General features: G+C 39.3%; 2 protein-coding genes across 2 annotated transcripts in view; both read right to left on the bottom strand.

Annotated features, from left to right (window-relative positions):
• Window positions 1–361: 361 nt before the first annotated feature.
• Window positions 362–9,639, bottom strand: LOC133440684 (histone-lysine N-methyltransferase PRDM9-like). The gene is made up of 2 exons (XM_061718002.1): window positions 9,432–9,639; window positions 362–1,260 (listed from the first exon to the last, which is right to left on the bottom strand). The coding sequence occupies exons 1-2, from the start codon at window positions 9,637–9,639 to the stop codon at window positions 518–520; spliced, it is 951 nt and encodes a 316-aa protein (XP_061573986.1). The 3' UTR covers window positions 362–517.
• A 13,137-nt stretch (window positions 9,640–22,776) lies between these two features.
• Window positions 22,777–25,850, bottom strand: part of LOC133440438 (zinc finger protein 391-like) — a 133,437-nt gene continuing 130,363 nt past the window's right edge. The window contains exon 2 of the mRNA XM_061717696.1: window positions 22,777–24,408. The gene's annotated coding sequence lies outside the window, so the exon portion shown is untranslated. The remainder of the gene's footprint in view (window positions 24,409–25,850) is intronic.

The raw sequence follows: 25,850 nt of genomic DNA, 5'->3' as shown, positions 1-25,850 counted from the left end.
CTTTTATGTGTCCTGACTTTCCCTTGATTATGTAATGCACTTTGAGATTATACATGAAAAGTGCTCTACAAATAAAAAGTATTATTATTATTATTATTATTATTATTATTAGGTTTTTCTCCCACTAGGGGAGTTTTTACCTGCCATTGTTTATGTAATAACTGCTCGGGGGTCATGTTCTGGGTATGGGTCTCTGGAAAGCGTATAGAGACAACTTTTGTTGTATTAGACGCTATATAAATAAAATTGAATTGAATTGAATACTAACTATTTTAAGAAGGAACAGGGATTCAAACAAACTCAATGCAGAACTTTAAAAAAAAAGTATACACATCGTTCCCTCTGGGTCAAGTTGACGGAGAAGCATAAATCCAGGTTGAACCTGCAACCCTTGTGGGGAGGGGATTAGGCTCATCAGCCACAGGAGGTGGTGGTTGGACTTCTGCGGGTTCTTCTTCTGTGGGTCAGACAGGAGTGGACAGCTGCCCCGGGAGGACGACAACATGAACTTCATATGTCACGAGTCACCAGACTTCTCCTCCGGGTGATTTTTCATGTGACTCAGCAAATGAATTCTGCAGCTAAAACCTTTGTTGCACGTCTTGCACAAATATAGCTTCTCGCCCATGTGCGTGGTTATGTGCCGTTTAAGAGTTGATGATTCAGTAAAGGTTTTTCCGCAGGTGTTGCACAGGTACGGCTTTTCGCCGGTGTGGGTCCTCGAGTGAACCACCAGGGTGGAACGTAGCCTGTAACTTTTTCCACATGTTTTGCAGATGTAGGGCTTCTCGCCCGTGTGCGTGGTTATGTGGCGTTTAAGAAGTGATGATTGAGTAAAGGCGTTGCCGCAGGTGTTGCACAGGTACGGCTTTTCGCCAGTGTGGATCCTCGAGTGAACCAGCAGGCCGGAACGTTCTGTGTAACTTTTTCCACATGTTTTGCAGATGTAAGGCTTCTGGCTCGTGTGCGTGGTTATGTGGCGTTTAAGATGTGATAATGAAGTAAAAGTTTTGCCGCAGGTGTTGCACAGGTATGGCCTTTCGCCGGTGTGGGTCCTCGAGTGAATCACCAGGCTGGAATTTTGCCTGTAACTTTTTCCACATGTTTTGCAGACATAGAGCTTCTCGCCCATGTGGATCATTTTATGCTTCTCGATTGTTGATAATTTTCTAAACGATTTTCCGCAGGTGTTGCACATGTACGGCCTTTCGCCAGTGTGGATCTTCATGTGATCCATTAAAATACTACTTTTACTGAACTCTTTCCTGCAAGTGCTGCAAGAAAACACCTTCTTCCCCATGTGGGTCCTGATCAGCTTTGATTTACAGTTGCTGTCTAACGGGACAGCAGCATCTTCGTGGTCACCGTGTCGTCTCATTGGCTCCGGATCTGCAGTTTTACTGGAGTCTGAGCATAAACTTTCAGTCCCTTCCTCATCTGTGTATTGAGCTTCAGGAGAAGTGTGCAACACCAGCTGGCCACAGTTTGGTCCTGGTTCACCATTTTCAATTCTCACATCAGCGAGATTGACCAATGAGACATCCACCTCTACGTCCTCGTGCTTCATCTCCTGACCGCTGGAGTCTTCCTCCAGTTCTGTAGTCTGTGGATGCCCTGGTTCCTCCTGGTCCGGGCTGCAGCTCCTCTCCAGGTTATCCAGGTGCTGGTCACTGAAAACCCCGTCCTCCTCCACCTTACAAACATTTTCTTGTGGGGGGTCTGGAATTACAAAAAGGGACAAAACGATTGGATTTTAACAAGTCAAAAGTGCTTCCCATTGTTTATTGTATTTGAGTTTGTTTGAGTTTGAGTTTATTCACAATACCAGAATAATAATTATAATAATACAATTGAATCAAACGGGTAGAGTGAATGGGTCCCCCAAGGAAGCTAGGAAAGCTTATAGGTGGGGGCCCATAGTTCATATAAGGGTGAGGGTACAGTCAATGGTATAAGCAGTTACCATCCGTAAAGAGATGGTGATGGACAAATGCATACAAGTACACAAAAAAAAAAACACTTAACATACATACTTAACATTACATACACATACAGTCACACACATACATCCCAGCAGTCCATGAAGAAGCATTTTAAATTATATATAGGTTAGTAAAAGATTATTTTTTTAGTTGTCTTTTAAACTTGGAGATAGAACGCAACACCTTGAGGCCATCATCAATCCTATTCCAAATCTGCGGCCCCCTGCAAACAACACTCATACTGGCACGCACATGTCGGTGACATTTCCCTAATGGTTTGATTCTTGTTTGGTACGTGTGCTGAGGACTGGAGATTGGCACAAGACTACTAAGTCTAGGGTTGAGCCTGTTGACAATTTGAAACATAAGACAAGCATTATGATAATTGTTTAACTCAGCCAGTCTTAGTAACTCAAAGCGGTGAAATAGAGGGTGGGTGGGGGAATTTCTCTGACCAAGACAGGGCCCGTATGACTTTCTTTTGTGAGGTTTAAACTTTGTCCTGAATCTTCGGTCTTCCCCTTCATCTATGTACCGTATTTTCCCGACCATAAGGTGCACATAAAATTCTTTTTTCCTTTTATAAATGTGCTGCGCACCCAATGAAACGGTGCGCCGTATCTATTACCTGTATTACGGTAATGCAAGGCGGACGGCCACCATGAGAACGGTAAAGGGAGAAGGGGGCGTGTGAAGCACCTGTGAGTTGCGGACGTGAATGAGACCATCCTCAAACTGAAAGCAGTAGCGCTGGCGGAAGAAATTAAAATTGAACATCTTCATGGAGGTCTGTCTTGGTGCTTTTGCTTCATGAAATCGTGCCAGCGCCGGGGAAAGACGGGATCCGCGCCGGGGAAAGACGGGGTCCGCGCCGGGGAAAGACGGGATCCGCGCCGGGGAAAGACGGGACTTTGAAGGGTTTGATTAATGTAAAAACTGAAATAAAATACAATCAAACTAAGTTTTGCTCCCGCTCTATTTTTAAATAAGCACACTTGTGTGCTTGTGTGTGTGTTCTGCAGCGGGTGTGTGTGTTTTGCGGCACCCGTGTGTGTTTTGCGGCGCGCGTGTGTGCAGCTCCGTGTCTGTAGACTCCGCCTTTTGGGTCGGTGCGCCGTATGTGTGTTTTAAATCTAAAAATGAGACACAAAAATGAGGCTGCGCCTTTTCACACGGTGCGCCGAATGGTCGTGAAAATACGGTAGTATATTTGAAAACAAGTGCATTACTCTGTGTGAACATTAGGCGGCACTGTGACTGTACTGTTACTGCGTTGGTATCGAGACAGTTGAAGAATAAAGTTGTTGTTCCAGAAATGGCTTCTTCCGTGTCATATATAATGATCTAACTACAAGTACTGCATATGAACACATATATGAACATCCTCCAACAATCACGTTTTTTGCCAGTGTCATCTCACATCTCACACTGTGACCTGCATCTTTTCTACAAAATAAACGATTAAGTCTAAAGCATGAAATTTGAACGGTAAAGTTGCATCTTAGTAACAGTTCAATGCCTCCCAGTTTATTAAAAATTACTGAACTGAAATGATCTGAATCATCTACTGTATTAATGAATGTGTTTACACAGGACTTGATTATATTTATTATTCATTTTTGTTCTAGTATTAATAGACATATGTTAAATGATTTTGAATGATGTAATTTATTGACCATGTGACGGAGGGAAGGGGAGAGGGTGTGCTGTTGTTTTTATTTTTATTTACTCATTTATTTATTTCCTTTTTTTAATTTATTTTTTCTTTTTCTTATTTTTCTTTTTTCTCTTATTATATATTTATTTTAGTTTAATTAATGTTATGAAAAGTTAAAAAAAAGAGGGGAAAATATTGATAATTATATTGTTATTGTAAATCTTCTTTTTTTCTTTTTTTAATGCCCTCAATAAAGATATCTATACAAAAAAAATTACTCTGGGGATATGATACCAAAAGCTCTTATTGTGTAGAAAAGATTTCGACCAGTTCCTTTTTTAGGTTTCCATTAATTAAATCTAAATCTATAACTTGCAGGCCTCCATCTTTGAATTCTTTGGTCAGTTCAGTTTTCCTAAAGTAATTAATTTTCTTTCTCCAGATATAATCAAAGTTAACCTGATTAATCTTTTTGATTACGTTATTGGGAATAGACAACGAGTTTGCTGGATAAATACATCTGGAGAGACTTTCCATTTTGGTTAAGAAGATACGACCTAATAAACTGATGTCTCTTAATAACCAGGAGTTAAGTTTGTTTTGGCATTCATTAATTACCCTCCAGACATTTTTATTTTCACGTTCTGCTGAATCTTTAGAGATGGAAATGCCAAGATATTTGACAACAGATTTTATAGTAATAGGCATGTTTTACATAGTATTTATATAGACTATATTTATATGGATATTGTGTAGATATAATAATAGCAATAATGTAAATTCATAGAGTTATAAAGGGGTAGGAACTAGGAAAAAGTGTAGACTTCTTCCTACTCCTTTTTTCAAACATATGTGAATATGAAGATGTTAATGTTTATTTTTTATATACATGTTCCAAATAAAAATGAATTAATTCATTCATTGATAAAGTGTGAAATACCAGTCTGGTCCAGAGTGTGAATGGAGCATGAAAGGCAGCACCAAGTAAACAGAACAACAAGTTAGTTCGGGATGTTTCCGAATCCCACATCAGCAGCTGCTTGAGCTGGGGAGTTTCCCATTGAGTTGGTTTGCTTCATCACCACGGCTTTTAACTGGAAACAAAGGGATCTTGTAGGAGTCATACTCATGTGTTCATTCATTCAACTTTCCAGGGTTACGTACCGACTCTGTGGAGTCTGATTTCAGGTTTCCAGGCGAGGTCCAACAGTCTGCGCTGACGGTCGAGCTCTTCTTCATACTCCAAGATGCTTTTTTCAAACACTGACAATATTTCTACAGCAGCTGCTGTTAGTCGCTGACCGATAAACTCTCTCAGATGATTCACCTTAGACATTGTTGAAGAGGAAAAGGAAAGGAAACAACAGAACCGTCCTCTCCTTCTTCTTCTCTAGGTTTAATGGCGGATCACAACCAACGTTATTAGGTTCTACCGCCACCTGCTGTACCGGAGTGTGTAACATCAGGATCATTATTACACCAGGTTACAGTCTAACTTAAAGGGGGAAAAAAGGAAGTACCTAAATAAAATAAGATAATCACATTTAAATCTTATTATCTATCCCTGCATCTTTAAGAAAGACAAGGATTTCCTTATAACAATCCCTCATCACCTCACTCCTCCCTAATAACCTACTAAACTCCATTCCCGTCCCAGCTCGTACATCCTGTCTCTTAAAGCGTTCCTTTCTACCTCATACTTCCCACATTTAAGAATCACATGCTCTACATTCTCTGTGACATCACACTCATCACATTTATCAGACACGGACTTTGACATTAAATACAGAGTTGATTTTAAACTAGTATGACCTAATCTTAATCTAGAAATGATGACTTCCTCTCTCCTACACTTTCCTTTGAAAACCTTCACGTTAATTGACTTCTGTATGTTATAAAAATGTCTCCCTTTTACACCGTTGTCCCACACCTTCTGTCATGAATCCCTCACTGCCTTTCTAATTCATGATTTTGCTTCACCTTTACCAAAAGGAATTTCCATAATTACCTCACTACTCAATTTCAATGCTCTTTTAGCAATATTGTCTGCTTTCTCATTGCCATCAACACCCATGTGGGCAGGAACCCAACAAAACTGCACAGTAATTCCAGTTCTGCATAACCTCCACAACACCATTAATATTTCCAACACTAGATCTTCTCTTGTTGTTTTATTTGAAGTCAAACTCTGAAGGGCTGCAGTGGAGTCTGAACAAATGACATAGTTCCTTCTCGCAGTTACAGTAAGTATTTCATTTACCAACGAAAGTAATTAGAACAAAATGCATACAACATTCTTTTCATCACTGGTTTACTACGACTTCTGTCATTTAGCAGACGCTTTTATCCAAAGTGATTTACATCTGAGAAAACAACACAAGCAAGAAGGTTTAGAAAGAGTTTTATTTTTTCCGACACAACGAGAGCTGACACAATTTATATGATAAGCTTCTGATTGTTAATATCAATATATAAAATAAAAATATTTTTTAATTCATGTGTTCTTTATTATTTGTCATAAAACATTGATGTTGTTAAGAAACTTTTATTGCAACGGGCTTCAAAATAATACACATGGTAAGTCTTTGAGACATCAAAACATTTAAATATCAAACTGATCAAACTATCAAACTGATTTTGGTGTGAAATATATAGATATACAAGACTCATTTAAAGCTGCAGTTTCCAACATTTAACCACTAGAGGGAATAAAGATCCCAAACTAACCCCCAAACTCAGAATGACGGTTCATTCATGCATGAATCACCCACAGGTTTTCTGCAGGGGTTTGAAGCCTCTTTTTCCTCGTATTGTGGCAGGTTGGAATTATATAAAGCAAGAAGTTTAATGCGTAATTAGGGGCGTGGCCTTTTGATTGACGTTAATTTGTCCAACCTGTAAATAAATACTTCTTCTACGATCTTAGAAAATGTTGGGAGTAAAGAATCAGGCCTGTAATTAGTGAATTGGTGTCTGTCTCCAGTTCTGTACAGTGGGATGACTTTTGCAGTTTACATTTGTTTTTTTTGGAAATGTCCCAGTTCTGAGCGACTGATTACAGCTGTATGTCAGTTAACAATCCATCAATAACCTTTTTGACTATTGTCATATCACCACAGTCAGTTGACACCTTGTTTTTACATTTACTTACAATATCTATGATTTCTCTCTCCTCCACAGCTGTGAGAAACATTGAATCTGGATTTCTACTTATTAATGTTTCCTTCCATCCATCAGCTGATCCAGGATCACACATTTTTCTGCCAGCTTTGGTCCAACACTCACAAAATACCTGTTAAAATGATTAACCACCTCATTCATATCATTAATGACTTCATCGCTATTGGTTAAATATTCTGGATAATTAGTCTGTCTTGAACTTTTCCTAATGGCATCGTTCAATATATTCCAAATACCTTTCACGTTATTTTTAGTCCTTATTCATGAAATAATTCATCCCTCCCCCATTATTTATTGCAACTGTGTGGTTAAAAAAATAAAAGAATCCAGTATATGTTTAAAGTAGATACTGGTTTAAATGTTTAATTTAGCATTACGGTAAATGTGTAGAATCATAAAAGGATTAATGAAAATAAAAACTGAGGTCATGATTTTTTATTGTATTTTATAGAAATCGATTTTTTTTTTAATTATACTTATTTAAATTAAGTCAGATGTGTTTGAGATCTTAAAAATGTTGACATTGCATTTATTCAAATTCTTATACTTTTATCTTACATTCTACTTAAGTTTTAGGCATTCAGTAAAATGTCTTAATATCATTAATCTCCACAACTCAAAATACTAATTAGTTCACTAAACTTTTTTTCAGTTCAATTTAAGTAACAGTTTTTAAGGTGAAGTGCGAAATGTTCAAAATAAAATAAATTAACATCTCAACTGTTTTATGGCGTTTGAGGTCTCGCTGCCCGCTCTGGAAAATGCAGCAACAGAGAGACGGATGATGTAAACACAAATGTAAAGACATTCAGAAACACAGCAGACTGTGGTTCACAGACAGCTAAAGTATTGGGACGTGCCGGCAAAGCTGCAGGAAAATATAAGACCTGGTGTAACGTGGAGCTGCTGGAGCAGCTGAGGTGCCGGTAACAGCAGCAGTGGAAGATCTTGGAGTCCAGGCTCAGGCCTCCAGCCCTGACATGTGTGACGATGCTTTTGGGACTAAGGATGTGTCATTTGATGAAGCCAAGACCAGTGGAATAACAAACTGGATCAAAATGACGTGATTGAGGAAGTTGAGGATAAAGGACAAAAGTGCATCTCCACTCTTCAACTTCATTTGATGACATTTCTCTTTCCACATTGTTTTCTGAGCTAAATGCTGGTTGTACTGATCACGCTGTACCAATAATCTGCATCACTGACAACTTTCCTCTTGTTGATGCACTAAAGTATTTTTTTATTAGTGTTTTTATTATTATTACGATAGATTGTTCACTCTTGGGTTTATGTTGAGCTTTTATAACTCACCACCAGGGGGCACTGCTGCTCTTTCTACATATGGAGAGTGTAATATTCCAGAATTATAAACAATAAAATAATTCATCCATCTAAAATGAAAACGTAATTACACTTTTCATGATTATTTCTGACTAAATATGAGTTGAGGTAAAAAGACATTTACTTCTAAACGGATGTCTGATATAAAAGGGTTAAATCTAAAGTCTGTCCTCTTCCTGGAATCTGATCCCGATGATCCTCCCTCTTCTTCCTGCTCTCCAACCTGCAGATCTGCAGCTTCAACACGGATCTCAACATCAGCTTTAGAATAAATCATGTGTCAGACGAGATGTAAATCTAGTACAACTTGATTTTATACATGTGATTAAATAATAATGTTAATTTTATATTATTTCAATAATATGAAAAACGTACACAAATATGTTGTAACATATAGTTACAATAACACAGCATGGATCATTTGAATTACATTGTTTTGACTTAGTTTTTCCCATGAATTATCACGATAATCTGATGTACGCGCAGCTCAGATTTTAAAATGTATAAAGCCTTTTACAGTTTTCAGCGAGCTATGTATAACATCACAATATATAACCTCTGAATGGAGTACATGGAGAGAGTTTAACAACATGGAGCTGCAGATTAACTTTACAAAGAGAATGTGAGTGAAGAAGAAACAGACAGGAAGAAGGACGTGTGAGAGAGGCTTTGTAGATGAACGAAATAAACCATCACGTTTAAAGAAACTTCAGCACATACTAACAGCTCTTTATTTGCACTGTGGAGACAGCAAGTTACCAACAGCAACAAATAATACGATTTTAAGAAGGAACAGTGATTCAAACAAACTCAATGCAGAACTTTAAAAAAAAAAGTACACAACCACATCGTTCCTTCTGCATCAAGTTGACGGAGAAGCATAAATCCGTGTTGAACCTGCAACCCTTGTGGGGAGGGGATTAGGCTCATCAGCCACAGGAGGTGGTGGTTGGACTTCTGCGGGTTCTTCTTCTGTGGGTCAGACAGGAGTGGACAGCTGCCCCCGGAGGACGACAACATGAGCTTCATTTCTCACGAGTCACCAGACTTCTCCTCCGGGTGATTTTTCATGTGACTCAGCAAATCAATTCTGCGGCTAAAACCTTTGTTGCACGTCTTGCACAAATACAGCTTCTCGCCCGTGTGCATGGTTATGTGCCGTTTAAGAGATGATGACATAGTAAAGGTTTTTCCACAGGTGTTGCACAGGTACGGCCTTTCGCCAGTGTGGATCCTTGAGTGAATCACCAGGTTGGAACGTAGCCTGTAACTTTTTCCACATGTTTTGCAGATGTAGGGCTTCTCGCCCGTGTGCTTGGTTATGTGCCGTTTAAGATCTGGTAATCTAGTAAAGGTTTTGTCGCAGGTGTTGCACAGGTACGGCCTTTCGCCAGTGTGGATCTTCATGTGATCCATTAAATTACAACTTTTACTGAACTCTTTCCCGCAAGTTCTGCAAGAAAACGCCTTCTTCCCCATGTTGGTCCTGGTCAGCTTTGGTTTACAGTTGCTGTCTGACGGGACAGCAGCATCTTCGCGGTCACCGTGTCGTCTCATTGGCTCCGGATCTGCAGTTTTACTGGAGTCTGAGCGTAAACTTTCAGTTCCTTCCTCATCTTTGTTTTGAGCTTCAGGAGAAGTGTGCAACAGCAGCTGGCCACAGTTTGGTCCTGGTTCCCCATTTTCAACTTTCACATCAGCGACATTGACCAATGAGACATCCACCTCTATGTCCTCGTGTTTCATCTCCTGACCGCTGGAGTCTTCCTCCAGTTCTGTAGTCTGTGGATGCCCTGGTTCCTCCTGGTCCGGGCTGCAGATCCTCTCCAGGTTATCGAGGTGCTGGTCACTGGAAACCCCGTCCTCCTCCACCTTACAAACATTTTCTTGTGGGGGGTCTGGAATTACAAAAAGGGACAAAAAGACAGGATTTTAACAAGTCAAAATTGCTTCCCGGTGTTGATTGTTTGGTTGTATTTGTGAGGTTTAAAGTTTGTCCTGAACCTTCGGTCTTCCCCTTCATCTATGTAGTATATTTGAAAATAAGTGCATTACTCTGTGTGACCATTAGGCGGCACTGTGACTGTACTCTTGTGTTACTGCTTTGGTATCGAGACAGCTGAAGAATAAAGTTGTTGTCTAGAAATGGCTTCTTCCGTGTCATATATAACATGGGCTGTTTCCGAATTCGGATACTACCGCACTACATGCTACACACTGCAAAGTATGCACTGTATACTGCCTACTAAATGAATGATTCAGTACGCTGCTCCAGCAGACCGTTCACACAGCAGTATGCTACAGTGTATCCCAGAATACATTTCGCACCAAAACGACAGCGAAAGCTGAGATCTAAAAGCAGACTAGAAGCTGTTTTAATTTCAGCTGTAGCGCTGTTAATATGCCACTTTATTAAGTGTTCTTCTAAACGGATGTCTGATATAAAAGGGTAAATTCCAAAGTCTGTCCTCTTCCTGGAATCTGATCCCGATGATCCTCCCTCTTCTTCCTGCTCTCCAACCTGCAGATCTGCAGCTTCAACACGGATCTCAACATCAGCTTTAGAAGAAATCATGTGTCAGACGAGTTGTAAATCTAGTACAACTTGATTTTATACATGTGATTCAATAATATTGTTAATTTCATATTATTTAAATAATTTGAAAAACGTACACAAATATGTTGTAACTTATAGTTACAATAACACAGCATGGATCATTTGAAATACACTGTTTTGACTCAGTTTGTCCCATGAATTTTCACGATAATCTGATGTACGTGCAGCTCAGATTTAAAATGCTTAAAGCCTTTTACAGTTTTCAGCAAACTATGTATAACATCACAATATATCGCAAAATTTGAATACTGCAATATCGTATTGTATCGTGACTCAAGTATCGCGATGTGTATCCCACATCACACTCATTTCCTCATTCATCTTTAAACCAAATGTTCTTGTTTTCTAAATCAATAAAAACTAGGGCTGTCCAACTTAATGCATTAACGACGCGTTAACTTCACGTCCTCTTAACGCTGACAATTTATTTTAACGCACGATTAAAAAAAAAAAAGGCATGATATAATTTCTGGCGGTCGACGGCACCTGTAGCTGGAGGAAAAGTATGGTGGATTGAAAGATGGAGAATTAAGACTTTTGAACGGTTAGTTCACTTTCAAAAAGATGCCAGATGGTTCGCTGGACAAGACTGAAGTTATTTGCATGTACTGTCGATTTGAAATGAATTACCATCGAAGTACGTCGAGTCTCAAATACCATTTGCAGCCAGCCCCCCCCCCCCCCCTCCCCTCTCGTCAAAAGCAGACAACGCTGTAGCAGCTTGCAAAAAAGGACCAGTCAAATCAAACTTTATTTGTAAAGCGCTTTTCTTACAAAATAAAAAATGCAACGCAAAGCGCTTTACATAAAACTCAATAATGCCCCCCGCACACACGCGCACAGACGGGCGCACGCACGCTGCGATTCGCACAAGTTTATGGCTGAGCTCTGAGGATCAGGTGAGGAAACGGCTGCACTTTATAGGTTGGGTTACTCCCTGCTGTTACATGTGCACTTTATTTGTTTGTAATTTAGTTTTTGTATCCCCCTGTTTTGATCCCGCTTAGGAGAAGGGGATATTTTTGGAGCCTTTTATTTTCCTCCATATGTTTATGATGCATAGCCTATGGTTCAGCTGCTTAAAAAAAACAAGGAATCTTAAGTTAGTCTTTACAAGTGTAAAGTTGGGGACTACATTGTGTTTGTATTTATGAAGGAAGGTTAATTTCAGGTCAAAAGCTTTTTTTGTGGAAAGTTGAATAAACATTGACATAAAGCAGCATAGTTGCCCTTTCTCATGTTGTTAACAGTATTAAAAACATTAAAAAAATACCTTGAGGTAGATTTGAACAGCACAAAATGTGTGAATACATTTACAATTATTATGTAATTAATCACAATTAATCGTATAGTTAATTACAGAAATCATGGATTAATTAAGATTAAAAATTTTAATCGTTGGGCAGCACTAATAAAAAAGTTTTAAAAGGGAAATAAAGGCAAACCGTATCTGACTGCACTGACTTCTGAAAGCTTCAAGTTTTTTTGTTTAATGCTGCAGATATTAAAGTTTATAAAATGGTGACAGATGGTTGGCTGTTCTGTTTCTGACGTGTTGATTGTTGCGTTTCTTCTTTTGTCCTTGTTTCTCTGAAGTTTCTTCATGTTTTTCATAGGAAGATTGTAAAAACTGAACACGTAAATATAATCACACTTGAACTAAACTCTGAACGGAGTAGATGGAGAGAGTTTAACAACATGGAGCTGCAGATTAACTTTACAAAGAGAATGTGAGTGAAGAAGAAAACAGATGGGAAAAAGGACATGTGAGAGAGGCTTTGTAGATGAACGAAATAGACGTTTAAAGAAACTTCAGCACATACTAACAGCTCTTTATTTGCACCCTGGAGACAGCAAGTCACCAACAGCAACAAATAACGATTTTAAGAAGGAACAGTCATTCAAACAAACTCAATGAAGAACTTAAAAAAAAAAAAAAAAGTACACAACCACATTGTTCCCTCTGCGTCAAGTTGACGGAGAAGCATAAATCCGGGTTAAACCTGCAACCCTTGTGGGGAGGGGATTAGGCTCATCAGCAACAGGAGGTGGTGGTTGGACTTCTGCGGGTTCTTCTTCTGTGGGTCAGACAGGAGTGGACAGCTGCCCACGGAGGACGACAACATGAGCTTCATTTGTCACGAGTCACCAGACTTCTCCTCCGGGTGATTTTTCATGTGACTCAGCAAATCAATTCTGCGGTTAAAACCTTTGTTGCACGTCTTGCACAAATATCGCTTCTCGCCCGTGTGCATGGTTATGTGGCGTTTAAGATTTGATGATTGAGTAAAGGTTTTTCCACAGGTGTTGCACAGGTACGGCTTTTCACCGGTGTGGGTCCACGAGTGATCCACCAGGAGGGAACGTAGCCTGTACCTTTTTCCACATGTTTTGCAGATGTAGGGCTTCTCGCCCGTGTGCATGGTTATGTGGCGTTTAAGATGTGATGATCTAGTAAAGGTTTTGTTGCAGGTGTTGCACAGGTACGGCCTTTCGCCAGTGTGGATCTTCATGTGATCCATTAAAATACTATGTTTACTGAACTCTTTCCTGCAAGTGCTGCAAGAAAACGCCTTCTTCCCTGTGTGGGTCCTGGTCAGCTTTGATTTACAGTTGCTGTCTGACGGGACAGCAGCATCTTCTTGGTCACCGTGTCGTCTCATTGGCTCCGGATCTGCAGTTTTATTGGAGTCTGAGCGTAAACTTTCAGTCGCTTCCTCATCTTTGTTTTGAGCTTCAGGAGAAGTGTGCAACAGCAGCTGGACACAGTTTGGTCCTGGTTCACCATTTTCAACTTTCACATCTGCGACATTGACCAATGAGACATCCACCTCTACGTCCTCCTGCTTCATCTCCTGACCGCTGGAGTCTTCCTCCAGTTCTGTAGTCTGTGGATGCCCTGGTTCATCCTGGTCCGGGCTGCAGCTCCTCTCCAGGTTATCCAGGTGCTGGTCACTGAAAACCCCGTCCTCCTCCACCTTACAAACATTTTCTTGTGGGAGTTCTGGAATTACAAAAAGGGACAAAAGATAGGATTTTAACAAGTCAAAAGTGCTTCCCAGTGTTGATTGTATTTGTGAGGTTTAAAGTTTGTCCTTAACTTTCGGTCTTCCTCTTCATCTATGTAGTATATTTGAAAAAAAGTGCATTACTCTGTGTGACCATTAGGCGGCACTGTGACTCTACTCTTGTGTTACTGCGTTGGCATCGAGACAGTTGAAGAATAAAGTTGTTGTTCTAGAAATGGCTTCTTCCGTGTCATATATAACATGGTAAAGAGTAAAAACTTGAAGTAAAACAAAAATAGGAAGACAAAATGGAACAGATGAAACCTCCGACCTCATTAAGTCTAGAAGGAAATCTAGCGGAAAGTTGGAGAGTCTGGATCCAGAGATTTGAACCGTTTCTTGTCGCCAGCGGAATCGACGAAAATTCTGGTGAAGTGAAAAGAGCCACGTTCCTACATTTGGCCGGGGACGAAGAAATAAGGTATATAACACTTTTGACTTTGATGAAAACGTAGATGACTATGATACACTGAAAGAACTTTTCCGCCAACATTATGAGCCAAGGAAAAATGTGACGTATTTGAGGCACCTGTTCTTTATTCGATTGCAAGGAATATCAGAGACTGTTGATGCATATGTGACTGATTTAAAAAAGAAAGTGAAAGACTGCGAGTTTGAGCACCTCACCGACTCACTGATACGATAGAATCGTGTGTGGAATCACAGATGACCAAGTGAGAGGACGACTACTGAGAGAACCGGACCTCACGCTAAATAAAGCAATAGACATTTGCAGAGCCAGTGAGTTGAGTCGGAGTCAGCTAAAAAGTCTACATGAAGAGATTGAAATTCCTGTCAATAAAGTCACCAAGCAAAAACAGGAAAGTACCTGTCGCGCTAAAAGATAAAATTAAAACAGAGCTGAATAGAATGGAAAACTTGGGGGTGATAACCAAACAGACAGAGCCTACAGATTGGGTCAATAGTATGGTGACTGTAACAAAACCGAACAAAGTTCGGATCTGTATCGACCCACAGCACCCACATCATCATTGGGCTGAAGTCTATATTTGCAAGGCATGGTGTGCCAGATGAGTTGTTCTCCGACAATGGCAGACAGCTGGTGAGCCAAGAGACGGTGGACTTCAGTGCTGAGTGGGGTTTCAAACACACCTCTTCAAGTCCCACTTTCCCGCAGTCAAATGGCCAAGTTGAGAGAGCAGTTCAGACAATAAAAAAACATGCTGACAAAAGCACAGGACAGTGCTGGTGACCCGTACCTAGCACTGCTTGAATACCGGAACACACCACTGAGTGGGGTTGGACTCTCACCTGCTCAGATGCTCATGGGAAGAAGACTCAAATCAAAATTACCTGTGACAAAGACATTATTGCAGCCAGCTTTCTATAAAGATGCCAGGAGCCACATCGTGCATAGACAACAAAGACAGAAACAATACTTTGATCAAGGAACCAGGACACTGTCTGACCTCCAAGTTGGTGAAAATGTGCGGGTTAGACAAGGCAACAAGCGGGAACCAGCCACTGTGGTACAGAAACACATTCAGCCCAGATCATACATTATCAAAACCACAAGAGAAAAAATGTACAGGAGAAATCGCAGACACCTGCTCAAAACTAGAGATGCAGCGATTGATCGGCCACTGATCGGGATCGGGCCTATAATGCCCCTATCGGTTTTGATCAGAGATCGGAAAATAGTTCAGAGCGGGCCAATCTGATGACGTTTACAACAACAAACACCGCCCGCGCGGGCATTCCTGCATCTCAGACCAAGCTGTCCTGAGGGGGCGTGGCCGGCCTCGCCGGTATAGCAGTTTTACAATGTCCAAAAAGGACAACAATTTTGCAGTTTGCAAAGGAGATACCCTAGGAGGAATGTTACAAAAGAATTTCAACACAACGAAGCTGACAAGACATTTGAATGTTTTTCACACAAAGAAGTATTTTGAGTTTCCAAACTTGGCTGCAGCTAAGGCAGAGAAAGAAAAGGAGGTGCAGCCACGCCGCTAACTCCACTGAACGTAACAGAGACCTATAAATGACAGGACGAAAAATGAAGAACTACATCGTAAGGTAATGAATTCATATGCTTTGCTCATCAGCCGCTTTCTGTTGTAGAAGACGTCGGGTCGTAAATATTTCACTGATGAAATCCTGTCGGAATTATAGCAAACTACAGTCAAAAGCCGTGTCAGTCGCGTCACGAGTGACATGTGGAGCTCTAGTGTGAAGAGTTTCCTCACACGCGGCGGATGCTATCACTAAAGCTTTCGCAAAGCTTGATAATTCATAATTAATTTTTATTTTAAGATTTAATTCCTCTTCCCAGAGGAAAACTAAGGTTTATAGTTTACAACTTGTATCAAGTTAGAGAGTTTTTAGAGAGTTTATCAAGTTTTATTTTAGAAAGTGACATGTCTGCTGTTGTCTGTGTTGCTGCACATGTTGTACAGAATTATTACCACAGGAAGCTGAAGCTAGTAAGCTACACTTACTCTCTGTAAGCCGAGTCTAAATCGTCTCAAAGAAGCTCTAGTACATCGACCGCATAACTGCGGACTCTGCACCAATCCCGCTCCATCGTTCCCTCACTCGTGAACAAGACCCCGAGATACTTGAACTCCTCCACCTGAGGCAGGACTTCTCCACCCACCCGGAGAAGGCACACCACTGTCTCCAGGTGGAGAAACATGGCTTCGGTTTTGGAGGTGCTGATTCTTATCCCTGCTGCGTCGCACTCTGCCTCAAACCGCCCCAACACAAGCTGAAGGTCCCGGTCCGATGAAGCCAACAGGACAACATCATCCGCAAAAAGCAGAGGTGAAATCCTGAGGTTCCCAAACCGGATCCCCTCCGGCCCCTGGCTACGCCTAGAAATCCTGTCCATAAAAATTATGAACAGGACCGGTGACAAAGGGCAGCCCTGCCGGAGTCCAACATGCACCGGGAACAAGTCTGATCTACAAACAGATTACGCCACACTCTTTTTCAGGGATGAAAATCAAGTTTCTATTGCAATAAACACCATAAATGAGTTTTCCAAGGCCTCTGGCCTAAATCTGAATCTTAATAAATGCGGAATTATATCCATTAAGGATTCTGATAAAACATCAATTTGTAGTATCCCAGTCAAAAATGAAGTAGTTTACTTGGGTATTACAATAACTAAGGACCAACAAAAAAAACTTCACTGAATTTCAATCAAATTATCCAAAGAACTCAAAAAAAGTTAAACCAGTGGCTATTACGGGATCTCTCTCTTAGAGGTAGAGTCCTACTCACCAAGGAGGAAGGAATATCACGTTAACATATGCATCTCTGTCTCTGTTCGTAGACAACAAACGTATTACTGAGATTGACAGGCTGCTTCTCAACTTCTTGTGGAAAAATAGAACTCATCATCTGAAAAAAACCTGTTCTAATGAATGACTATGAAAATGGTGGACTACATTTTCTAAATTTCTGCACCCTAAATAACACATTTAAGATAAAATTGGTTGAAACAATTCTGATTCTGATCAAAATCTGTTTGTCCTGTAACCATGGTAAGAACAATAAGTTGATTAGATTCTTGTTTAGACAGGATGTCACCACAGTTCCTTATGTGGTCTCACACTGGAATAGGTACATGAATCATATTGGCTGGAAAAAGGTCTGGCTCTTACCCAACCGATACCTGTTGACCAACAAAGTTAGAGAAATATTGTTTAAAATAATTCATAGATTTTATCCTTCTAATGATCATATTGTTAAAAGGTTTGAAATAGACATTGATGTGAAATGTGCTTTCTGTTCTGTAAATATTGAAACAATTACTCATTTATTTTGACTCTGCCCCATTGTCCAAAACCTCTGGATTGATATATGTAATTTTATTGTTAACAATATTGAAGAAGAATTTAAGTTGTTTTGGAGGGATGTGCTGTTTGGACTCTATGACTTTGACAGGATTAAAGCAAAACCCAATGAAACATTCATTATTAACCTCGTCATACTGTTGGCAAAATTTCACATTCACAAATGTAAATTTACACATAGAAAACCCTCTTTTGTTGCTTATTACAATGAGCTCAAACATCGACTCCATTCAATTTTCTCTTAATCAAAAGGTGATCAAAACTATTAATATCTGTGCTCATTTTAATGTTTTCTTGTAAACTCTTATCCCCCCTGGCATGAAATGTGATTTCTATGTTGTGTTGAAGATATATAATTTGTAAACTTCATGTTTTTGAAAAGAAATTAAATAAAAAAATAACAATCTAACTACAAGTCCTGCATATGAACTCCTACATGAACATCCTCCAACGATCAGATTTTTTGCCAGTGTCATCTCACATCTTACACGGAGCCACTGTGATCTGCATCTTTTCTACTAAATAAACGATTAAGTTTAAAGAAATGTATGGATCTGGTTAAGAAATTTCTGGATCTGGTTAAATACAAAACAGCGCAAATAATGTTCAAAGCAAGGAATAATCTACTACCAAAAAATATCAGAGGAATGTTCACTGAGAGAGAAAGGGGCTATAATCTAAGGGGAGAACTACATTTTAGAAAACATAAAGTAGGAACAACAATGTGCAGCATGTGCATATGGAACTGTGGAGACTCTGTGGAACAGTTTGGAGCTGGAAATGAAAAGGTACTAACATAAATCTGTTTAAAAAGAGATACAAAAAATTATTTATAAACAGGTATATGGAAGAGGAAATGGGGTAACGAGTGTGAGAAACAAATAAAATATGGAAAAATGGTATATTATACTTGCTTAAGATATGTTTAGATATTTATGTGGATATTTATGTAGTATATATTATATGTTGAGAGCGATAGTTATAATTATGTAATATATGTTAGGTATTTATTATATTTATTAGGTATGCAGCATATATTAAGTTTTCTTCTTCCTGCTTATCTTTCATGGTGATAATGTGTACTTCATGGAATTTTGTACAACATTATTAAGAATATATACCATGAATGGAATAAATGAAATGAAAAAAATATATATATTTATAGGGATATTTATGTAGCTATATAGTGTATATTTATGAATATGAAGATTTAACTGTTTATTTTTTATTTTTTATATACATGTTCCAAATAAGAATTAATTAATTCATGAATTCATTCATTCATTCATTCATAAAGTGTGAAATATGAGTCTGGTCCAGAGTGTGAATGGAGCATGAAAGGCAGCACCAAGTAAACAGAACAACAAGTTAGTTCGGGATGTTTCCGAATCCCACATCAGCAGCTGCTTGAGCTGGGGAGTTTCCCATTTAGTTGGTTTGCTTCATCACCACGGCTTTTAACTGGAAACAAAGGGATCTTGTAGGAGTCATACTCATGTGTTCATTCATTCAACTTTCCAGGGTTACGTACCGACTCTGTGGAGTCTGATTTCAGGTTTCCAGGCGAGGTCCAACAGTCTGCGCTGACGGTCGAGCTCTTCTTCATACTCCAAGATGCTTTTTTCAAACACTGACAATATTTCTACAGCAGCTGCTGTTAGTCGCTGACCGATAAACTCTCTCAGATGATTCACCTTAGACATTGTTGAAGAGGAAAAAGAAAGGAAACAACAGAACCGTCCTCTCCTTCTTCTTCTCTAGATTTAATGGCGGATCACAACCAACGTTATTAGGTTCTACCGCCACCTGCTGTACCGGAGTGTGTAACATCAGGATCATTATTACACCAGGTTACAGTCTAACTTAAAGGGGGGAAAAAGGAAATACCTAAATAAAATAAGATAACCACATTTAAATCTTATTATCTATCCCTGCATCTTTAAGAAAGACAAGGATTTCCTTATAACAATCCCTCATCACCTCACTCCTCCCTAATAACCTACTAAACTCCATTCCCGTCCCAGCTCGTACATCCTGTCTCTTAAAGCGTTCCTTTCTACCTCATACTTGCCACATTTAAGAATCACATGCTCTACATTCTCTGTGACATCACACTCATCACATTTATCAGACACGGACTTTGACATTAAATACAGAGTTGATTTTAAACTAGTATGACCTAATCTTAATCTAGAAATGATGACTTCCTCTCTCCTACACTTTCCTTTGAAAACCTTCACGTTAATTGACTTCTGTATGTTATAAAAATGTCTCCCTTTTACACCGTTGTCCCACACCTTCTGTCATGAATCCCTCACTGCCTTTCTAATTCATGATTTTGCTTCACCTTTACCAAAAGGAATTTCCATAATTACCTCACTACTCAATTTCAATGCTCTTTTAGCAATATTGTCTGCTTTCTCATTGCCATCAACACCCATGTGGGCAGGAACCCAACAAAACTGCACAGTAATTCCAGTTCTGCATAACCTCCACAACACCATTAATATTTCCAACACTAGATCTTCTCTTGTTGTTTTATTTGAAGTCAAACTCTGAAGGGCTGCAGTGGAGTCTGAACAAATGACATAGTTCCTTCTCGCAGTTACAGTAAGTATTTCATTTACCAACGAAAGTAATTAGAACAAAATGCATACAACATTCTTTTCATCACTGGTTTACTACGACTTCTGTCATTTAGCAGACGCTTTTATCCAAAGTGATTTACATCTGAGAAAACAACACAAGCAAGAAGGTTTAGAAAGAGTTTTATTTTTTCCGACACAACGAGAGCTGACACAATTTATATGATAAGCTTCTGATTGTTAATATCAATATATAAAATAAAAATATTTTTTAATTCATGTGTTCTTTATTATTTGTCATAAAACATTGATGTTGTTAAGAAACTTTTATTGCAACGGGCTTCAAAATAATACACATGGTAAGTCTTTGAGACATCAAAACATTTAAATATCAAACTGATCAAACTATCAAACTGATTTTGGTGTGAAATATATAGATATACAAGACTCATTTAAAGCTGCAGTTTCCAACATTTAACCACTAGAGGGAATAAAGATCCCAAACTAACCCCCAAACTCAGAATGACGGTTCATTCATGCATGAATCACCCACAGGTTTTCTGCAGGGGTTTGAAGCCTCTTTTTCCTCGTATTGTGGCAGGTTGGAATTATATAAAGCAAGAAGTTTAATGCGTAATTAGGGTTGTGGCCTTTTGATGTTCATTAATTTGTCCAACCTGTAAATAAATACTTTTTCTACGATCTTAGAAAGTGTTGGGAGTAAAGAATCAGGCCTGTAATTAGTGAATTGGTGTCTGTCTCCAGTTCTGTACAGTGGGATGACTTTTGCAGTTTTCTTCTTTTTTTTGTAAATGTCCCAGTTCTGAGCGACTGATTACAGCTGTATGTCAGTTAACAATCCATCAATAACCTTTTTGACTATTGTCATATCACCACAGTCAGTTGACACCTTGTTTTTACATTTACTTACAATATCTATGATTTCTCTCTCCTCCACAGCTGTGAGAAACATTGAATCTGGATTTCTACTTATTAATGTTTCCTTCCATCCATCAGCTGATCCAGGATCACACATTTTTCTGCCAGCTTTGGTCCAAACACTCACAAAATACCTGTTAAAATGATTAACCACCTCATTCATATCATTAATGACTTCATCGTTATTGGTTAAATATTGTGGATAATTAGTCTGTCTTGAACTTTTCCTAATGGCATCGTTGAATATATTCCAAATACCTTTAATGTTATTTTTAGTCCTTATTCATGAAGGAATTCATGTCCCTCTCCATGAAGGCAAGTGGTCTCAGCTCTGAAACAGCAAAGTCCTCCGTCCATTATCATATTATTATTTATTATTGTTGTAATTATTATTACAAAAGTGCATCTCCACTCGTTGAGTTTGCACTTTGAAAGAGATGGAAAATGGACTGGTACCAAAAGCCAGGCTTGTTGCACAAGGTTTTGAGGAACTGCAAGTTTCTGCTACAGAAGGAATCTCCAACCTGTGCTTCAGTCTCTGAGGCTCCTTGTGGCAGGAAGTTATCAAAAACAATGGACACTGCATTTGATGGACATAAAATCTGACTTCTTTCATGGACTAGAAATGTGGAGAGACGTTTTCATTAAACCTTCTCCAGAGACCAACAGAGCAGATCATCTTTTTTTAACCCACATCAACTCCATGGTTCCTGACACAGTGGATTCCTATCAGTTTTCCTACCGTGCCAACAGATCAGTGGATGAAGCGATGGCTTCGGCTTCACTTCACCTTCCAACACCTGGACAGGATGAACACCTATGCACGGCTTCTGTCCCTGGATGTGTCATTTGATGAAGCCAAGACCAGTGAAATAACAAACTGGATCAAAATGACGTGATTGAGGAAGTTGAGGATAAAGGACAAAAGTGCATCTCCACTTTTCAACTTCATTTGATGACATTTCTCTTTCAACATTGTTTTCTGAGCTAAATGCTGGTTGTACTGATCACGCTGTACCAATAATCTGCATAACTGACAACTTTCCTCTTTTTGATGCACTAAAGTCTTTTTTTATTTGTGTTTTTATTATTATTACAATAGATTGTTCACTCTTGGGTTTATGTTGAGCTTTTATAACTCACCACCAGGGGGCACTGCTGCTCTTTCTACATATGGAGAGTGTAATATTCCAGAATTATAAACAATAAAATAAGTCATCCATCTAAAATTAAAACTTAATTACATTTTTTATGATTAATTCTGACTAACTATGGGTTGAGGTAAAAAGACATTTACTTCTAAACGGATGTCTGATATAAAAGGGTTAAATCCAAAGTGTGTCCTCTTCCTGGAATCTGATCCCGATGATCCTCCCTCTTCTTCCTGCTCTCCAACCTGCAGATCTGCAGCTTCAACACGGATCTCAACATCAGCTTTATAATAAATCTTGTGTCAGACGAGTTGTAAATCTAGTACAACTTGATTGTATACATTTTGTAGAATCCCCGACTGATGACGTTTGACTCTTTAACTGATGGTTCACAGATGTTTTTATTCCTTCAATGTAAAATCACTGCAAACACACTGTAAGAGCTATAAAGGAATAAAATAAAACAATATTACTCTTACTACATACATACAAGTTTCATCCAACTCAAATACAATGTCAATGTCAATGTCAATTTTATTTATATAGCACATTTATAAACGACCGAGGTCGACCAAAGTGCTGTACAGTATACAGTAAAATGAAACAATACCAAAAGAAAATACAGTATACTAGTGTAGAAACAATATAATCACTAACATGTTAGAATGATCAATAAAATAGTAATAAAAAATAGAAAATAGACGGCAAAGAACAGACACAGTGCACAATCACTTCTCACAGATGTAGCAACTAATTTATCGTACACTAAAAGCCAAAGAAAATAAATACGTTTTCAAAAAAGACTTAAAAAAATACAGGCCAACACAGCAGCTCGCTGGGTCGGCAAAACCGTTAACCACAATACATGACAGTAACAGACAACCAAACTCAATATATACATAAATACTGTATAATTTACAAAGAAAACAAACCTTGTATCAGCCAGGTGCGGTTGTGTCGGTTAGGCACACTTTAGCACTCCCAACACTAGTTTAGTCTTGCAGAAAACGTTTCTACAGCCTTTAAACATTAACCGTTAAAGACCGCTGATGTTTACAAGTTTACAAGAGATGCATTCAAAATAAAAGCACTAAATATTGGTCTTAATATATAACAAAATAAAAGCCTGGCTCCAAACAATGCCAATAAGAAAACAAACACAAAAACACATTTACAGAAATACTCATATTAAAGGTCATCTACACATTTGATTAAATATTGTTAAAATTTCATATTATGTAAATAATATGAAAAACGTACACAAATATGTCGTAACTTCAGCTTGCGTAATTACAATAACACAGCATGGATCATTTGAATTGCATGTTTTGACTTAGTTTGTCCCATGAATTATCACGATAATCTGATGTACGTGCAGCTCAGATCTTAAAATGCATCGGACCCTTTTACAGTTTTCAGCAAACAATGTATAACAATACAATATATTGCAAAATTTGGATACCGCAATATCGTATTGTATCGTGATGTGTATCCCACATCACACTCATTTCCTCATTCATTTGCAAACCAAATGTTTTATCTAAATCAATACAAACAATTTAAAGGGGAAATAAAAGCAAACCGTATCTGACTGCACTGACTTCTGAAATCTTCAAGGTTTTTTGTTTAACGCTGCAGACATCAAAATTTATAAAATGGTGACAGATGGTTGGTTGTTCTGTTTCTGACATGTTGATGGTTGCGTTTCTTCTTTTGCCCTTGTTTCTCTGAAGTTTCTTCATGTTTTTCAGTTTAACAACATGGAGCTGCAGATTAACTTTACAAAGAGAATGTGAGTGAAAAAGAAACAGACAAGAAAGAGGACATGTGAGAGAGGCTTTGTAGATGAACAAAATAAACTGTCACGTTTAAAGAAACTTCAGCAAATATTAACAGCTCTTTATTTGCACCGTGGAGACGGCAAGTTACCAACAGCAACAAATAATACGATTTTAAGAAGGAACAGGGATTCAAACAAACTCAATGCAGAACTTTAAAAAAAAAAGTACACAACCACATCGTTCCCTCTGCGTCAAGTTGATGGAGAAGCATAAATCTGTGTTGATCCTTCAACCCTTGTGGGGAGAGGATAAGGCTCATCAGCCACAGGAGGTGGTGGTTGGACTTCTGCGGGTTCTTCTTCTGTGGGTCAGACAGGAGTGGACAGCTGCCCCCGGAGGACGACAACATGAGCTTCATTTGTCACGAGTCACCAGACTTCTCCTCCGAGTGATTTCTCATGTGACTCAGCAAATCAATTCTGCGGCTAAACGCCTTGCACAAATATCGCTCTTTGCCCGTGTGCGTGGTTATGTGCCGTTTAAGAGCTGATGAATCAGTAAAGGTTTTCCCACAGGTGTTGCACAGGTAAGGCCTTTCGCCGGTGTGGGTCCTTGAGTGAACCAGCAGGCTGGAACGTTCTGTGTAACTTTTTCCACATGTTTTGCATATGTAGGGCTTTTCGCCCGTGTGACTGGTTATGTGGCGTTTAAGATTCGATAATTTAGTGAAGCTTTTGCCGCAGGTGTTGCACAGGTACGGCTTTTCGCCGGTGTGGATCCTCAAGTGAACCACCAAGGTGGAACGTAGCCTGTAACTTTTTCCACATGTTTTGCAGATGTAGGGCTTCTCGCCCGTGTGCGTGTATATGTGGCTTTTAAGATGTGATGATCTAGTAAAGGTTTTGTTGCAGGTGTCGCACAGATAGGGCCTTTTGTTAGTGTGGATCTTCATGTGATCCATTAAATTACAACTTCTACTGAACTCTTTCCTGCAAGTGCTGCAAGAAAACGCCTTCTGCCCCGTGTGGGTCCTGGTCAGCTTTGATTTACAGTTGCTGTCTGACGGGACAGCAGCATCTTCGTGGTCACCGTGTCGTCTCATTGGCTCCGGATCTGCAGTTTTACTGGAGTCTGAGCGGAAACTTTCAGTCCCTTCCTCATCTTTGTTTTGAGCTTCAGGAGAAGTGTGCAACAGCAGCTGGCCACAGTTTGGTCCCGGTTCACCATTTTCAACTTTCACATCAGCGACATTGACCAATGAGACATCCACCTCTACGTCCTCGTGCTTCATCTCCTGACCGCTTGAGTCTTCCTCCAGTTCTGTAGTCTGTGGATGCCCTGGTTCCTCCTGGTCCGGGCTGCAGCTCCTCTCCAGGTTATCCAGGTGCTGGTCACTGAAAACCCCGTCCTCCTCCACCTTACAAACATTTTCTTGTGGGAGTTCTGGAATTACAAAAAGGGACAAAAAGACATGATTTTAACAAGTAAAAAGTTCTTCCCAGTGTTGATTGTTTGGTTGTATTTGTGAGGTTTAAAGTTTGTCCTGAATCTTCGGTCTTCCCCTTCATCTATGTAGTATATTTGAAAACAAGTGCATTACTCTGTGTGACCATTAGGCGGCACTGTGACTGTACTCTTGTGTTACTGCGTTGGTATCGAGACAGTTGAAGAATAAAGTTGTTCTAGAAATGGCTTCTTCCTCGTCATAAATAATGATCTAACTACAAG

This window comes from Cololabis saira, chromosome 3 (assembly GCF_033807715.1).
Source record: "Cololabis saira isolate AMF1-May2022 chromosome 3, fColSai1.1, whole genome shotgun sequence".
Taxonomy (NCBI): Eukaryota; Metazoa; Chordata; class Actinopteri; order Beloniformes; family Belonidae; genus Cololabis; species Cololabis saira.
The sequence above is the reverse complement of the archived record's forward strand: the minus strand, read 5'-3'. Positions and strand labels throughout refer to the sequence as shown.